Source organism: Culex pipiens, chromosome 2 (genome assembly GCF_016801865.2).
Source record: "Culex pipiens pallens isolate TS chromosome 2, TS_CPP_V2, whole genome shotgun sequence".
NCBI classification, from domain to species: Eukaryota; Metazoa; Arthropoda; class Insecta; order Diptera; family Culicidae; genus Culex; species Culex pipiens.
Window position 1 is genome coordinate 10,037,674 of NC_068938.1, and position 18,797 is coordinate 10,056,470.

Genomic DNA, 18,797 nt, shown 5'->3' on the forward strand with positions numbered 1-18,797 from the left:
TGCAAAACAACCTCTGACTCAATCAGCATGGTTCTGAAAGAAAAAAATCTTTTCACATTTTTAAAATAAAACAATTTATTGTTTTAAAATAGGAGAAATATACCCTTTTTGCAATTCCGTCGTGAAACTACTTACTTTTCCTGTCATTCTTGAACGACGAAATAGCCTACTTTTCTGTACCAAAAATAACAGAATCGAATAGCAACACTTTTCAAAATAAATGCAGAAAAGTTCTACTTTTCAGCACTCAAATGGGTGCTGAAAAATTGAACTTTTCAGCACTTGTTTCGAAAAGTAACACTTTTCAACATTTTTTTGATTTAAACGATTTATTGACAAAATACATGAACATTCGACATAAAATTTCACTCAGTGTGTGTTTTTGGAACTGCAAAAAAAGTTGTACGGAACTCGTTGCAAAACTTGATTTTTTCAGCACTCTTCGTATTTATCCAACTCGGTGAACCTCGTTGGATAAATGTACGACTCGTGCTGAAAAAATCCTCTTTTTGCAACTTGTTGCATAAACTACTATTTCGTTTTTTTTATTTCCACCGTTTTTAAGAAGCCATTTCGAGCCACTTCTGTTCTACAAAAAACGTTACTTCCTGGTGTTGGGTTTTCTTGTTTCATTCTTAGTATTTTATTTTCATTTATCATGTTCAGTTTATACTTGTTTTTGGTAGTATTTGGCTTATTCTTTCACTTTCTATAGTTATCTTTTGCTTTATTTTAATTTTTTTCAGGTTTTTACAGCACCTTTTTAATTTTTTTGCTTGTTTTTCAAATTTTCTGCTATAGAACAATACTATTGTCATTTAAATGGTAGAAAAGCGCGTAGTGGCATAGTGTGGGACATCACAAAAAATACTGCATACTTATTTTTACAAAACAAAAAATTAAAAAAAAGAAATTTAAGCGAAAAACAGCCAAAGTTGACCCCAGAAAAATTACATTTTTGAAAACATTTTCAAAGTCACATAAAACAAGTGAAACTTTCAACCCTAAAATTTTCTGAAATATAAAGAGTTCTTCTTTCCAATGCGTTTCAAATATCAAAGCTTTAAAAAAATGAATTTTGGTAAATTTTTAGACCGAAGCCCGTATAGGATTGGGTTGCAGAGTGTTAACTTTTGCAGGAGATTGAAGAGCAATTCCATGTCAAATAAGGAATCGGTTGTACCCGACCATCTCCGATTTCAATGAAACTTTGTGGACAAGTTATCCTACGCTTATATAAGCCATTTTTGTGTATATGGAGCCAGTTACACTCGATAATGACATTTGAGAAGGGCGTAAGTATTTTCAATATTTTTGTATTTCGTAATTTAAATATTGCTGTATCTCGAAGCCGTTGTATCGTATCAAAAAGTGGTCAAAGACAACCTTATAGGAAATTTCACGGGCTTTCCGAAAAAAATACACTGGAACAAAAAAAACACTCAACTTTTATGAGATTTTTTGAAGGTGAGCCCACGATTTTTTTTCGTTCAAAATTTTTGTGAAAATAGCCTAAGATGTTACAAAAAGACTCAAGAAAAATGCAGGATGGAGCAACTCACCTAAAAAAATACAAAAATCATTTACTGAAACTGTTTTTTTTAAAGTGCACTAAACATTTGGGCTTACAGATATAACCTAATTACATTACTCATAATTGAAAACATAATATTTTTTCAGTGTAGTATAGTAACCTGGATAGTAAATTAGCTTATATCTGTAAGCCCATACATCCAATTGAAATGTGGTCAAAGACAAACTTATGGGAAATTGGACGAGCTTTCCGGTAAAAATATTTTCGAGACTGAAAAATCAAATCTGTCATAAAGAAATTGCCAAAAACCATCAAAAAACCTATTTTTTATACATTTTTTTTTAAACCGCTGTAACTTCACAAGGATTGGACTTAGGACAATGGTCAATATGGAGACTTTTACGTAAAATTGTCTGGAGAATCGATTCCCACTATCGGTTTTTGCAAATTTTGATGTTTAGAGCACTTTTGAAAAAAACAGTTTCAGTAAATGATTTTTGTATTTTTTTAGGTGAGTTGCTCCATCCTGCATTTTTCTTGAGACTTTTTGGAACATCTTAGGCTATTTTCAAAAAAATTTGAACGAAAAAAAATCGGGGGCTCACCTTCAAAAAATCTCATAAAAGTTTTTTTGTTTCAGTGTATTTTTTCGGAAAGCTCGTAAAATTTCCTATAATTTTGCCTTTGACCACTTTTTGATACGATGCAACGGCTTAGAGATACAGCAATATTTAAATTACGAAAATATTGAAATCACTTACGCCCTTCTCCAATTTTATTATCGTGTGGCTGACTGGCTCCATATACACAAAAATGGCTTATATAAGCGTAGGATAACATGTCCACAAAGTTTCATTGAAATCGGAGAGGGTCGAGAAAAAAGTACCTAAAAAATTCCTGTTTTGGGCCTGGAATTGCTCTTAAAAAAACAGTGTGAATAAAACTGAATATAATTACAATATTCAAAGTAAATTGAATTTGGCCGCTCTTGAAAATGACTTAATTTATTTATTTTCAAAATTAATTTTGTTTTATTGGAATCAGTTGAAATTTTAGCTAAAAATAATAAACATCGCTTAAAACATGTTTTGGACACCACTGTCCCTAACGAACATGAATATGCCAGGGATGTACTTTTAAATTCCACAGTGTTAAATAAACAAATTAAATTACACCCCAGTTTCCTTTACGATACTACTAACCGATCGACGTCATCGTCGTGAGCACCTCTCTCTCTCTCTCTCTCTCACACTTATCCTCACCTCTCAACTCCAAGTCTTCAACTCTCCAATGATCGTGGTTGGCGCTGAACTTACCACAATTTTGCATGCATGTGATGAAGTGGCTTCTGCTTGCTTGTTTACTTCTGTAGGTTAGTTGAAGCTACTTCACTTCGATACACACCGCACACTTTGCATTATTATAAGTTTATTGTGTAGTATTGCCAAGCCAACGCCAGGTCCAATTTGCCTCGAACAGCAAAGCTTGCTTGGATGCACTGCACCGCCAACCGCCAACCACCGCCCCCATCAAAGGTCGTTTGAAGCCGGTTTCGGTTACCTTTCTTAGGGTCATCTTGAACCAATCGAGAGGGGGGAGGTTCAGGTAGATCGAACTTCATTGTCAAGTGGTTAAGGAAAGCCAAGTCAAATTGGTTGATTGTTTGACCGTGGATACTTTTTTTTATTTTGCATTGTTTTTGAGAAGAGTTTCGAGTTACAATTAGTGCACCAATTTCAAACGACACCGATTTATGCAATTAAACTTCCTGACACATTTTTTCTATCATCTTTCATTTCTCAACCGAACGCCCATTAATTGAAAAGCGTTTGCATAACGACGACGACGACTGAGTCTGGGAGACTGAGACGACAAGAACCGCCCAGCGGCGGCAGTTACTGGTGCTGGTGCTGGTGCAGCCGGGTTCGGATTTTCCGCATAAAGACCGTCCCGTAGGGCCGGATCGTGAAGTAGTAGATGATCTCGACGAACGAAAGCAGACTCGCGCCGACGAACAGACCGGTGGTGCCACCTACCGAGACTGAGATTGGCGGGGAGTTGCGGAGTTTGCGTTTGGAGAAAAATGAATAGAAATGAAATGTTCGATTAGATTAAATTGCGAACCAATTGCAGTTTTACGAGGTTGTGGGATTGGAAGGGTGGTGCAACATATTTATTTTATTTGTATTTCTTTCATTCGGTCATAAAGAATATTTAAAAATTACTTTCATGGTAGTATTAATTTACAACCTATATAGTTTATGAGTTCATATTGCAAGCATCGATTTGAAAATTTGGGACATTATTTAGTATTATTTCAAAACAATTTTTAAAACAAAGCAATTAAATCAGTTTGTACTACTTTAAACATTTATGTAGAAAAAGTGAAAACCAATGGGTGAATTATTATTATTATATTTTTTTGAAGCTTTTATTTATTGGACATGATTATGAATTGCTTAAATCCGATCGATTGATTTTATCAAGTTTAAGTTCATTTCTTCTAACAATTCAATCTAATGCAGAATCTTTTGTAATTTTTCCAAAAAATTAAGAAAAAGTTTTTCTTTTTTCTTTTTTTCGATTTTGATGATTAGGCCGATGCAAATATTTAAAAAAGTTTTTGTCCCTCGGCCCTGGCCGAGGTCAAGGGGGGGGCAAAAAAACAAAAAAATATAATAATTTAAATAACAAGCCATAGTCTTCACATTTAAATGAAAAAAGTGTTTTAAAATGCATTTTACACTAGTTCAGTTGTTTTGCAATCATTAGTTTTCAAAAAATCTATGATCTGACAAAAACAAAAATTGTATCGAAAAAAAAGATTTTGCATCGAAAATTTTCAAAAAATCTTAAGATTTTTTAAGAAACCCAAACATGCTAAAAATGATTTTAAACGCAGGAGAATGTATTTTAATTTGATTTCAGTTGGTTGCACTTGAATTTTCATAGAAATTTTGAAGTTTATTGTAAAAATATTTTTTTTTGCCCCCTGATTTTTCGGGCCAATTTTGATGGGGGGGGGGGGGGGGGGGTGACAAAAAATTTTAAAAATATTTGTACCAGCCTTATTTAAAAAAAAGTTCTTTTTTATATTTTTTGTAATTTTTATTCGTGGTTTAAACTTTCAACATCAAGTTTTTATACAAAAAAATAACTAAAACATGTTTTATAATGATACAACTTTTTTTAAATTTTTTTTCTTGCTCTTGTTAGTGCCTCAGCTAAAAAAATAATAGTTCCAAAATGAATTATGATGAAACACACAGCTGAAAGCAACTCAAAAACTATGTTGTGTACTGCAAAAGAACTTATTGTAGCGTCATTATTCACCAATAAAACCGAATTGAATTGAATCGAATTATAACAATTTAAAAATACGTCATCAATTTTACAAAAATAGAATCCGAAACTTTCTTTTTTAGGACCCTTTTTGATTCTTAGATTAGGCCGATGCAAATATTTCTCAATCTTTTCGTCCCATGCAATTTGAAATTTTATTATGACAAAATGTTGTCAGGAACAAAAAAAAAAAAACATTTCATATTAAATAGATTTTTAACAAAAACACATTGCTTTGGAATAATGTTTATTTGTATTAAAAGTTTGTTATTTTATTTTTTTTGTTTTCTCACATTCGACCTTTTGTCCATTCGACATTTTGCGCGGCGCGTCGAAAACCCCATTTTTTATCATATCATAATTTCAGTAATTTAAGCATTCTTGCAATTTTAGATATTTTCGCATTTTCAGCATATTTGAGAATTTAAGCATTTTCAACAATTTAAGCAATTTTAGTAATTTTAGCATTGTTAGCAATTATAGGAATATTAGCAGTTTTGGCAATTTAAGCTATTTCAGCAATTTTAGCATATTTGAGAATTTCAGCAATGTTAGCAACAATTTGGAAATTTTAGTTTTTTTGTAAATTTGAGAATTTTTGCAATTTGAGATTTTTTAGCAATTTCAACACTCAAATTAGAGAATTTTGAAAATTTCAACAATTTTAGCTATTTTAGCAATTAAAATTTTAGCTTTTTTAAATAGCAATTTTAGCTAATTTGAGAATTTTAGCAATTTCATCATTTTTAGCTATTTTAACGATTTCAACTATTTGAGCTTTTTAAGAAATTTCAGCAATTTTAGAAAATTTGAGATTTTTTTTGCAATTTCAACAATTTTAGCTTTTTTAGCAATTTCAACAATTTTAGCAAATTTGAGAATTTGAGCAATTTCAACAATTTTAGCTATTGTAGCAATTTCGACAATTTGAGCTTTTTTAGCAATTTCAGCAATTTTAGCAAATTTGAGAATTTTAGCAATTTCAACAATTTTAGCTATTGAAGCAATTTCAACAATTTGAGCTTTTTTTAGCAATTTCAGCAATTTTTGCTAATTTGAGAGTTTTAGCAATTTCAACAATTTTAGCTTTTTTAGCAATTTCAACAATTTTAGCAAATTTGAGAATTTTAGCAATTTCAACAATTTTAGCTATTGTAGCAATTTCAACAATTTAAGATTTTTAGCAATTTTAGTAATTTTAGCATTGTTAGCAATTATAGGAATATTAGCAGTTTTGGCAATTTAAGCTATTTCAGCAATTTTAGCATATTTGAGAATTTCAGCAATGTTAGCAACAATTTGGAAATTTTAGTTTTTTTGTAAATTTGAGAATTTTTGCAATTTGAGATTTTTTAGCAATTTCAACACTCAAATTAGAGAATTTTGAAAATTTCAACAATTTTAGCTATTTTAGCAATTAAAATTTTAGCTTTTTTAAATAGCAATTTTAGCTAATTTGAGAATTTTAGCAATTTCATCATTTTTAGCTATTTTAACGATTTCAACTATTTGAGCTTTTTAAGAAATTTCAGCAATTTTAGAAAATTTGAGATTTTTTTTGCAATTTCAACAATTTTAGCTTTTTTAGCAATTTCAACAATTTTAGCAAATTTGAGAATTTGAGCAATTTCAACAATTTTAGCTATTGTAGCAATTTCGACAATTTGAGCTTTTTTAGCAATTTCAGCAATTTTAGCAAATTTGAGAATTTTAGCAATTTCAACAATTTTAGCTATTGAAGCAATTTCAACAATTTGAGCTTTTTTTAGCAATTTCAGCAATTTTTGCTAATTTGAGAGTTTTAGCAATTTCAACAATTTTAGCTTTTTTAGCAATTTCAACAATTTTAGCAAATTTGAGAATTTTAGCAATTTCAACAATTTTAGCTATTGTAGCAATTTCAACAATTTAAGATTTTTAGCAATTTCAACTATTTTAGCAATTTTAGCAAATATAGGAATTTTAGCAGTTTTGGCAATTTAAGCTATTTCAGCAATTTTAGCATATTTGAGAATTTCAGCAATGTTAGCAACAATTTGGAAATTTTAGTTTTTTTGTAAATTTGAGAATTTTTGCAATTTGAGATTTTTGAGCATTTTCAACACTTTTAGCAAATTAGAGAATTTTGAAAATTTCAACAATTTTAGCTATTTTAGCAATTAAAATTTTAGCTTTTTTAGCAATTTTAGCTAATTTGAGAATTTTAGCAATTTCATCAATTTAAGCTTTTTTTAGCGATTTCAACTATTTGAGCTTTTTAAGAAATTTCAGCAATTTTAGAAAATTTGAGATTTTTTTGCAATTTTAGCTTTTTTAGCAATTTCAACAATTTTAGCAAATTTGAGAATTTGAGCAATTTCAACAATTTTAGCTATTGTAGCAATTTCGACAATTTGAGCTTTTTTAGCAATTTCAGCAATTTTAGCAAATTTGAGAATTTTAGCAATTTCAACAATTTTAGCAAATTTGAGAATTTTAGCAATTTCAACAATTTTAGCTATTGTAGCAATTTCCACAATTTAAGCTTTTTTAGCAATTTCAACCATTTTAGCAATTTTAGCAAATATAGGAATTTTAGCAATTTGGTAATTTTAGCTATTTCAACAATTTTGGCAAATTTGAGAATTTTAGCAATTTCAACAATTTTAGCTATTGAAGCAATTTCAACAATTTGAGCTTTTTAGCAATTTCAGCAATTTTAGAAATGTTAGCAAATATTGAAATTTTAGCAGTTTTAGCAATTTTAGCCAATTCAGCAATTTAAGCAATTTCAACAATTTTAGATATTTTAGAAATTTCAACAATTTTAGCTTGTTCAGCAAATCAGAAATTTTGGCAAATTTTAGAATTTAGGCAATTTCAACAATTTTAGCTATTTAAGAAATTTCAACAATTTTAGCAATTTTAAAAATTTGCGCTTTTTAAGCAATTTCAGCAAATTTAGCAGATTTCAGAACTTTAGCAATTTCAACAATTTAAGCTTTTTTAGCATTTTGGCAATTATAGCAAATTTAAGAATTTTGGCAATTTCAACAATTTTAGCAAATATAGGAATTTTAGCAGTTTTGGCAATTTTAGCTATTTCAGCAATTTTAGCAATTTTAGCAATGTTAGCAGCATTTTTGGCAATTTTAGCAATTTTGACAATTTTAGCAATTTAAACAATTTGAGCAATACACGCAATTTTAGCAATGCTATCAAATATAGGAATTTTAGCAAATTTGATGATTTTATTAACTTTAGCAATTTCAATAATTTTAGCAATGTAAGCAAATAAAGGAATTTGGGCCGTTTTGTAAATTTTAGCTATTTCAGCACTTAAGAGTTTTAAGCAATTTAAAACAATGTAAGCAGCAATTTTGACAATTTAAACAATTTTAGCAAATTTGAGATTTTATGCAGTTTTAGCAATGTTAGCAGCAATTTTAGCAAATTTGAGAATTTTAGCAATTTAAGCAATTTCAACAATGTTAGCAATGTTAACAAATATAGGAATTTCAGCAGTTTTGCAAATTTTTGCTATTTCAGCATTTTTAGCAAATTTGCGAATTTCAGCAATTTAAGCAATGTTAGCAGCAATTTTACAATTATTTTAGAAAAGGAATTCCTATTCCAATTTTGAGTCCAATCCGAGCACTTTTGTTTTCGGCCGTGCTGCTTAGGTGAAAATTAATATTTAAACTCTCTTGCCGAAAATTCCACAAACCAAAAATTGAAAAATAAGACAAAGGTGAAACATTTTACCCCTATATTATTACTACAGTGAACTCTCTCTGTGTAGGTATTGAAAAGGGAAGTCCAGAGCGGGAGGTATCAAATTACAGAACGAAGCAAACCATGTTGTTGGAAGGGACTGACAAGAAATATTGATATCTCAAAAGGTCGACAGCTACAATCCGACTCAACATCGCAAAAAAATGGTTTCTACTGAAGAATGGAATAATTGGTTTAAAATTCTGCTGATTTAAATAATTCTGATATTGAGGGATAAAATGTTGGACACCACCCTAAGCCCACAGACTCCCCCTCACACTCACCAACCAAATCCAACCGGCCGCGCACCACATTCCGCTTGTACCGCTCCGTTGGCAGCGCCGACAGTTCAATCTCAATCGTCGAGTAGCGCTTTTCCGGGTTGAAAATGCTTTCGCGCCAATCGTGCACGATCGCAATGTCCACCTCGGTGCAGGACGGCAGGCAGTCACACACGACCCCGCGCTTCCCGGTGGACCAGCTCGGGATGACGATCGTCAGCTCCTCGTAGTTGGTGTTCAGACAGACGAGGCCCGCCATGTCACATCTTTGAGCGGGGTCTGATGGAAGAAAATCGAGCATCGAAGGAGGCGCATGGTATTTCATAAAGAAATCATAATTTAATTTGATCAACTTACCTGAATTCGGCATCAAGTGGTTCGTACAGTTGCAAGTTTTAAGTTGCTTATCCTTTCTACACTGGACAGAGCATGCACTGTAGCTGTAGTACGCATGAACGTCCAGAATGTTCTCGTCCGGAAATCGACACTTTCGTTGCTCCACACTAACCTGTTTCGTTTCAGGATCATTCTCGATGTCCTTGATGGAAATTTGTCTTCTAAAATGATTTTAAAGCCATGAGACTAAAAAAATCGAAACAATTGATTTAGAATTTACTAACTTGTACGAAATGTAATAATCAATCAGCAAAACCTCAGACTTTGGTGTGATCAAATTGGGCACGTCCTCCTCACCCAAAGTGTAAATCAATGCCTCCGTCAAAACCGAAATCCTCAACTTCCCCGGCCCGGTATACTTGTTCGATATCATATCGATCTTCAGCGGATTCTTCGCACTTGTTTGCAGCGAATTGACCGCATAGCAAAGCCCCAACTCTGTCTCCATCGGCTGAAAGTACTTGCAGCAATCAAACGGCTTATCATTCCAGTAGCACTCCTCCAAAGTGTCCTCGCAGGAACTCCTCACCAACCGGGCATAGCTCGAAAAGTTACTGAAAAAACAATTCTCCGTCGTGTCCTCTCCACCACACTCGTTCAACGTATGGTACGACTCTCCCCGAAAGTAGCTAATCTCATTGAGGACCTCCTCCATGGCAAAGTCATGATCCGGTCCCCAAAGGTCATCCGCGACCGCTTGAATCCGCTCCATGTTGCGCATTTCGCAGACCACGACCGCAGGGAACTTGGTGTTCCAGTCGCGGTAGCTGGTCTCCACCACGAACGAAATGGCGCTGGTTCGGAACGCCTCGAGGGAGGCCTCGATTAGGAGGGCCGAACCGATCCAGGACACGATCACGCAGACGATCCAGAAGGCACTAAGAGAAAATTTGTCAAAAATGTTTCGATCATTTTGGTCATTTTGATCATTTCGATCATTTTGGTCATTTTGATCATTTTGGCCATTTCGATCATTTTGATCATTTTGGTCATTTTGGTCATTTTGGTGATTTTGGTGATTTTGGTGATTTTGGTCATTTTGGTGATTTCGATCATTTCGATCATTTTGGTCATTTTGGTCATTTAGATCATTTTGGTCATTTTGATCATTTTGGCCATTTCGATCATTTCGATCATTTTGGTCATTTTGGTCATTTTGGTCATTTTGGTCATTTTTGTCATTTTGGTCATTTTGGTCATTTCGATCATTTCGATCATTTCGATCATTTCGATCATTTCGATCATTTTGGTCATTTTGATCATTTTGGTGATTTCGATCATTTCGATCATTTTGGTCATTTTGATCATTTTGGACATTTTGGTGATTTTGGTCATTTCGGTCATTTCAGTCATTTCGACCATTTTGGTCATTTTGGCGATTTTGGTCATTTCGATCATTGAGATCATTTTGGTCATTTTGGTCATTTTGGCCATTTTGATCATTTTGATCATTTTGATCATTTTGGTGATTTTCGTCATTTGGTGATTAGGTGATTTTGGTGATTTTGGTCATTTTGGTCATTTTCATCATTTTGGTCATTTTCATCATTTTGGTCATTTCGGTCATTTCGATCATTTAGATCATACATACCATACCAAACAGCTTAGAACACCATACGCGGTGCCCGTGCTGTATCAAGAAGGTTGTTCCATGTTGCTCGGTTCTGGGCTGCAGCTCGCCAGTCTCCTAGGTTGCAGATCTTTCTTAGGTCCGCCTCGATCTGATTACCCCATCGTGCACGCTGCGCTCCTGCTCTTCGGCCAGTGCCGCCATCCGGTCGCGCGCGGTCAAAGAGCATCCTGACAGGATGGTCTTCGTCCATCCTCGCGACATGGCCGGCCCACCTGAGCCTCCCGATTCTCGCCAGGGTGACGATGGTCGGTTCTCCCAGCAGCGCGTGCAGTTCGTGGTTCATGCGCCTTCGCCACTCGTTCTGAGCTGTACGTACTCCACCGTAGATCGTTCGCAGCATCTTCCGTTCGAAAACTCCAAGGGCTCGTTCGTCCTCTTGCCGCAGCGTCCAGGTCTCGTGGCCATAGAGGGCAACCGGTCTAATTAGTGTCTTGTACAGGGTCAGCTTCGTGGCGCGTTGCACTCGATCAGATGTCAAGGTTTTCCGTAATCCAAAGTAGGCGCGATTCGCGGAGTGGATACGAGTCCGGATCTCTAAGCTGGTGTCGTTGTCGGCCGTTACCAGCGATCCCAAGTACACGAATTCGCTCACCTCCTCCAGCACATCGCCATCCACAGCTAGAGGGGTGAGTCTTGGGGGGTCAACGTCCTTTGAGCCCCTCCCTTTCATGTACTTTGTTTTCTTCGTATTCATGGCCAATCCAATTCGTCCTGCTTGCGTCTTTAAGGCGGTGTAAACCCTTTTCACCGTCTCTAGGTCTCTCGCTATAATATCAATGTCGTCCGCATAAGCAAGAAGTTGGACTGTCCTGTTGCAAATCGTGCCTCTCGTGTCTATACCCGCTCTTCGCACAACTCCCTCAAGCCCGATGTTGAACAGCGCATTGGATAAGCCGTCACCTTGTCGTAACCCTTGATGCGATTGGAAGGGGTCCGCTAGCTCCCCTGCCACTCGCACGTGACACATCACACGATCCAAGGTAGCCTTGATCAGCCGAGTCAGTTTGTCCGGAAATCCGTTCTCGTGCATGATCTGCCATAGCTGTTCGCGGTCGACTGTATCGTACGCTGCCTTGAAATCGATGAAGATGTGATGTGTGGGCACGTTGTACTCACGGCATTTCTCGAGGATCTGCCGGAGCGAGAAAATTTGGTCCGTGGTGGCCCGAGCGCCAGTAAACCCCGCTTGATAGGGGCCCACGAACCTCCGTGCGTACGGTGTCAGCAGACGGCAGAGGATCTGGGAGAGGATTTTATAGGCCGCGTTGATAAGCGTGATGCCGCGGTAGTTGCCGCAGTCCAGCTTATCGCCCTTTTTGTAGATGGGGCACACGACACCATCCATCCATTCTGCTGGTAGTTTCTCCTCCCTCCAGATCTTAGAAATCACCAAGTGGATCGCCCTCGCCAACTGCTCTCCTCCATATTTGAAGAGCTCACCGGGTAACCGATCTTTACCGGCGGCCCTGTTGTTCTTCAGCTGCCTGATCTCCTTCTTCACCGTCTCCAGATCAGGTGCCGGGAACTGTTCGTCAGCAGCGGGCGGTCCAAGTTGGGCTTCAAAGCCGTCTCCATGCGCTACATCGCCGTTGAGGTGCTCGTTGAAGAACTGCTGCCACCTGTTCAACACCTCGCCTTTGTCCATAAGAAGGTTTCCCTCGGCGTCCCGACAAGTGTTGGCTTGCGGCGCATAGCCTTTGCGGGACCGGTTAACTTTCTCGTAGAACTTACGCGTCTCGTTCTGCCGGAACAGCTGCTCCATTTCGGCGCGATCGCGATCTTCCAGCTGGCGCTTCTTGAGCTTGAAGACCGTTCTCTGCTGTTTCAGCGCTTGTTTGTATCTGGCCACGTTCTCATCAGTTGCAGCTCTCAGCTTCACCGCATAAGCTGCTTTCTTCTCGTCAAGTAGCCGCTGGCACTCCTCGTCGAACCAGCGCTGCTTTCCAACTCGGACCGTACTACCTAGCGCGGCTTCAGCGGCACTGCCGATGGCCGAGCATATTCTGCTCCATCCATCGTTGAGCGAGGCAGCGCCGAGTTCCTCCTCCGTTGGCAGGCTCGCTTCCAGCTGCTGCACGTAGTGCTGAGCCGCAGCCGTGTCCTGCAGCCGCTCGGTGTTGAACGGCGGTGGGAGCCGGCTCCGTCGTCGGTGATACGTCGTCGACAGTTTTGAGTGCATGCTTGCACCCACCAGGTAGTGGTCCGAGTGGATGTCCGCACCGCGGTACGTGCGGATGTTCCGTATGTCCGAGAAGAATCGGCCGTCGATGAGGACGTGGTCGATTTGTGTTTTTGTTCGTTGGTTAGGCGATGTCCAGGTGACTTTGTGGATGTCTTTCCGGGGGAAGAATGTGCTCCGTACCACCATACCGCGGGAGGCTGCGAAGTTGATGCACCGCTGGCCGTTGTCGTTCGTGACGGTGTGCAGGCTGTTCGGCCCGATCACCGGCTTGTACATCTCCTCCCTTCCTATGCGGGCGTTCATATCTCCGATGACGATCTTGACGTCCCTCTGCGGGCAGCTGTCGAACTTCTGCTCCAGCTTCGCGTAGAACGCTTCCTTCTCGGCATCGGATGATTCCTCGTGTGGGCAATGTACGTTGAAGATGTGATAGTTGAAGAAACGGCCTTTAATCCTCAATCTACACATCCGGTCGTCGATCGGCTCCCAATCTATCACACGACTCCGCATCTTGCCCAACACTATGAAGCCGGTTCCCAGCTTGTTTTCGGCTCCGCCGCTCTGGTACATGGTGAGCTCCAAAGCATCATCCTCCCACATCTTCGCTCCCTTCCAGCACATCTCTTGCAGCGCTACAACATCGAAGTTGCGGGGTTTGAGCTCGTTCAACAGAGCGTACTCATACCCATCGAAACGTAGCGATCTGCAGTTCCATGTTCCGAGTTTCCAATCGGTGTCCTTTTCGTGCCTAGGTCTATGCCGTTTGTTCCGGATCCTTATTCCTTCTTGATTGTTCGTAATACTTGAATTTTCGGTATGCAGCCGGATTGGGGCTGCGATACCTAGTCTCGGGGTGGGGCTGCCACCTTGAAGCTACCGAGACCCAGCTCCGGTTTTCTCTCGACACCGTAACGGGGGCCTTTCTCTCGAGGCCTAACGGAATAGCTACACCCTCCGAAGAGGATGGAGCCCCCCTTCCCTGTCAGCATACTACCATAGTTCCCACCGGGGTTGGTTACCCGATCTCTCCAATGGTTACTAGTATCCCGGCTAGCGCCGCGAGGAGGCCAGGGTATCGGAGTTACTGGACAAGAGGCTAATGGACAACTTGGTGGGTCTATTTTATTCCTGCGGTACTCGAAGTACCTATGGTACGCCATGTCCAGTCGTTCGCCATTTAGATCATTTTGGTCATTTTGGTCATTTCGATCATTTTGGTCATTTTGATCATTTCGATCATTTTGGTCATTTTGATCATTTTGGCCATTTCGATCATTTTGGTCATTTTGGTGATTTTGGTGATTTTGGTCATTTTGGTGATTTCGATCATTTTGGTCATGTTGGTCATTTTGGTCATTTTTGTCATTTTGGTCATTTCGATCATTTTGGTCATTTCGATCATTTCGATCATTTTGGTCATTTTGATCATTTTAGTCATTTTGGTGATTTTGGTCATTTTCGTGATTTCGATCATTTTGGTCATTTTGATCATTTTGGTCATTTTGGTGATTTTGGTCATTTCGATCATTGAGATCATTTTGGTCATTTTGATCATTTTGGTCATTTTGGTGATTTTCGTCATTTTGGTGATTTGATGATTAGGTGATTTTGGTGATTTTGGTCATTTTGGTCATTTCGATCATTTCGATCATTTTGGTCATTTTGGTCATTTTGGTCATATCGATCATTTTGGCCATTTTGATCATTTCGATCATTTTGGTCATTTTGATCATTTTGGCCATTTCGATCATTTTGATCATTTTGGTCATTTTGGTCATTTTGGTGATTTTGGTGATTTTGGTGATTTTGGTCATTTTGGTGATTTCGATCATTTCGATCATTTTGGTCATGTTGGTCATTTTGGTCATTTTTGTCATTTTGGTCATTTTGGTCATTTCGATCATTTTGGTCATTTCGATCTCGAGCATTTTGGTCATTTTGATCATTTTAGTCATTTTGGTGATTTTGGTCATTTTGGTGATTGCGATCATTTCGATCATTTTGGTCATTTTGGTGATTTTGGTCTTTTTGGTGATTTTGGTCATTTTGGTCATTTCGGTCATTTCAGTCATTTCGACCATTTTGGTCATTTTGGCGATTTTGGTCATTTCGATCATTGAGATCATTTTGGTCATTTTGGTCATTTTGGTCATTTTGGTCATTTTGGTTATTTTGGTCATTTTGGTCATTTCGGTAATTGTGATCATTTTGGTTATTTTGGTCATTTTGGTAATTTTGGCCATTTTGGTCATTTTGGTCATTTTGGTCATTTTGGCGATTTTGGTCATTTTGGTGGTTTTGATCATTTTGGTGATTTTGGTATTATTGGTGGTTTTGGGCATTTTGGTCATTTTAGTAATTTGAGTAGTTTGAGCAATTTTATCAAATTTATTTATTTTAGGAATTTCAGTATTTTTTTAATTTTAGTCATAATTTAAGTAGTTTTCTAATTTTAGTCGTAATTTTAGTAATTTTAGTATTTTTTGGTAATTTTAGTAAATTAAGTAATTTTAGTAATTTTATTAATTTTATTAATTTGAGTAATTTTAGTTATTTTAATAATTGTAGTATTTTAGTAATTTTAGTATTTTTAGTAATTTTAATTATTTGAATAAATGAGTTATTTGAGTTAATTAAATTAAATGTGTTATTTGAGTTTTGTTTTTACTAATTTGAGTAACTTTAAAAATTTTGGTAATTTGATAATTTGAGTGATCGAGTAATTTGAGTTATTTGAGTAGCTTGAGATATTTTAGTTTTTATTTGCATTTTTTTTGTTGTTTTAGTATTTTTTTATTTTTTGTAATTTTAATTATTTTGTCAATTAGGGGAAATTCTCGTATGTTTGGCAGGTTAAGCACTCGCTCTTAACTCCATCTAATTTGCCGATTTTCACTATTTAAACAACCAATTTTGCAAAACTTTTGATAGAAACTTGCTTGCTCACTTCTCATTGAGCTATTTATCACTCGATTTCAGTTGAAAACGCTTTTAATTAGCTTTAATTGAGTGTCAAAGTTCTGACCTGCCAACATTAGAGGCTCGCTGGAATTAGATGCTGTTCCCCTAAGTAATTTTATTCATTTGAGTAATTTAAAATATTTAAGCAAGTTGAGTAATTTTATTAATTGTGGTAATTTGAGTAATTTGAGTAACTTGATTCGCTTGAGTAATTATAGTTATTTTAGAAAAAGAATTTAGTAATTTGAATAATTTGACTAATTTAAGTATTCTAGAAATTTGTGTAATTAAAGTCCACGCAAAAAATTAGCTCTTCGGTAAATCGAGTCTTCAGATTATCGAGTTTGGACTGTACAAAAACAAATTAAAATCCAAGATTTCTGCAATCACAAAACCACTTAGCAAACAATTTAATTCTAACGTCCTCCCTCTCGTCCTTCTCCTTACCGTTCCGCCACATGATACGACTCGTCGGCAATGAATTTAACGCCATGAATGGTCGAATTGAACAGATACTCCTTGACAATGTCCACGAAACGCATTTTGCTGATGCGTCGAACGTCTTCAACCTGTCGCGCGAACTTGACTTAAGCTATAAGGTTGGAGTTTGGTGGTCACACACGCGTTCGCGCTTAAATCACAATCGTACCCAAGAATACAAATAAGGAGGTGTGTGATAAGCAATCGTCGATTTTTGTTTTCTGACAGGGTACAAGTGTTTTATTTGCTTTTAATTACAGTAGGCGATTAATTATTCATTATGGTGCGTGCGTGTGGGCGCGCTTCGAGGGTTATTCGAGATTAAAATCAAAGAATGTACTTTTCGATAAGTTCCGACAGCATGTCGGTCAGCCGGGTGCGGAATGTTTCGTCCTGCTCGTAGGAATCGATGCAGAGTTGGACCTTGGTGGCGCCATTGCGGATAAAGTCGTCAAAGGACTCGGACGTGGCCATCATCGGTTTGGCGAGATTCATCGGGATCAGGATGAGATGACAGAAGAGACAGTTTTCAATGAGGCCAGCGAGGTGGTAGTGATCGCAGGAGGCGTCGAACTCCGAGCGAGGAAGCAGCTGGGCCAAAGCAAGTCCTTGAGCAGTAGCCTGTCCCATTTTGAGGTCATGTCGAGGAATTCCTGGTGCTCACTTCTTAAATGATAGATTATGATGTTAGGAACAATGTTTTCTTAGACAAGAAAAAATAATAAAATACTTTCTCGCACCCCCTAGTCGATTTACTGAAAAAAGTCACTTTTTTGAACAAATTTTCTAAAATCGCTTGGAATCAATACAAAAACTGTTTCGATCAGGTGTGTATTATCTTCAAATGATAGGTTTTTGTCCATAGATTAAGATGCACTATCAATATTGGACCAAAATTTAAGTTTTTGGACTCTCCCAGGCGGATTTGTGTCGAAAAAATCGCATTTTTCGAAACTTTTTTCAGAAATGTTCATTTTATTTAGGGTAGCCTATTTTTCCCAGTGAAACCAATACATGCAGCTTGTAGGAAATTTCATGGCGAACATTTTTCCCTCTGAGAAAATGCAATTTCGGCACTCCAGAGCCGAGATATTTGAGTTTTAGTGAGGAAAAAAGTGCCAATTTTCAAAATTTCTCAGAATTCAGAAGCAAGGCCTACTAATTACACGATGTAGCAAGTATATGTCTCAAAGGTCAGGATATGCTTTTTTATAGTAATTTTGGCCGCTGAATCCGAATCTGAAATCAAATTTCGTGTAAACAGTGATGTTTTGGAGCTACACCCTTTTGGAATGTTATTTGCGTGTTTAAGAGGCAGTTTTTGTAAATATTGCTCGGTTTGTTCTAGAGGTCGTATCAAGGTGTTCCGATTTGGATGAAACTTTCAGCGTTTGTTTGTCTATACATGAGATGAACTCATGCTAAATATGAGCCCTCTACGACAAAGGGAAGTGGGGTAAAACGGGCATTGAAGATTGAATTTTCTGAGGATTTCAAATATGACAAAAGTGAGACTAAAAAGTGCCGCTATGGATGCCTACAGGACAATAACTAACGTTGTAAAATGTTTGTTATAGAAAAATCGAAAAACTATGAGAAAAACTGTGATTGGCCAAAAAGTTATTACCGTAGGCTTATAGTCCATGAAATTCCCTAACTTTTGAACTAAAAGAGTATGGGTGTTGGAGGCTGTTGCAAAAAGATATTGAGGTTAAAAAAAAAACATTTTAACGGTAATTTGCAAAAGCTATGAGAAAAAGTTAAACCAATCCTGGATGTCTATGGCCCATTTTGAAGTGCTTCAAAAGACCTTTCGAATGCATCTAAGAGAGTGGGAATTGATGAAGTTTTACTAAAATGCGAGCAATTTAATTTTAAGATTTTTTATGTTTTTTACCCCACTTCCCTTTGTCGTAGAGGGCTCATATTTGGCATGAGTTCATCTCATGTATAGACAAACAAACGCTGAAAGTTTCATCCAAATCGGAGCACCTTGATACGACCTCTAGAACAAACCGAGCAATATTTACAAAAACTGCCTCTTAAACACGCAAATAACATTCTATAAGGGTGTAGCTCCAAAACATCACTGTTTACACGAAATTTGATTTCAGATTCGGATTCAGCGGCCAAAATTACTATAAAAAAGCATACCCTGACCTTTGAGACATATGCTTGCTACATCGTGTAATTAGTAGGCCTTGCTTCTGAATTCTGAGAAATTTTGAAAATTGG

At 37.1% G+C, this 18,797-nt stretch overlaps 1 protein-coding gene across 1 annotated transcript; it reads right to left on the reverse strand.

The window, feature by feature from the left end:
- Positions 1 to 3,144: 3,144 nt before the first annotated feature.
- Positions 3,145 to 16,624, reverse strand: LOC120418720 (sodium channel protein Nach). Its single transcript, XM_039581193.2, has 5 exons — positions 16,530 to 16,624; positions 9,531 to 10,184; positions 9,268 to 9,467; positions 8,914 to 9,189; positions 3,145 to 3,575 (listed from the first exon to the last, which is right to left on the reverse strand). Exons 1-5 carry the CDS (start codon positions 16,622 to 16,624, stop codon positions 3,430 to 3,432), a joined length of 1,371 nt encoding a protein of 456 aa, XP_039437127.1. The 3' UTR covers positions 3,145 to 3,429.
- Positions 16,625 to 18,797: the final 2,173 nt, after the last annotated feature.

Coding starts and splice junctions, on each gene's coding strand:
- LOC120418720 (XM_039581193.2), bottom strand. CDS start 16,624: ATGCGTTTCGTGGACATTGTCAAGGAGTATCTGTTCAATTCGACCATT. Junction 9,468..9,530: donor GATTATTACATTTCGTACAA/GTTAGTAAATTC, acceptor AAATCATTTTAG/AAGACAAATTTCCATCAAGG. Junction 3,576..8,913: donor CGGCCGGTTGGATTTGGTTG/GTGAGTGTGAGG, acceptor CGCCAATCTCAG/TCTCGGTAGGTGGCACCACC.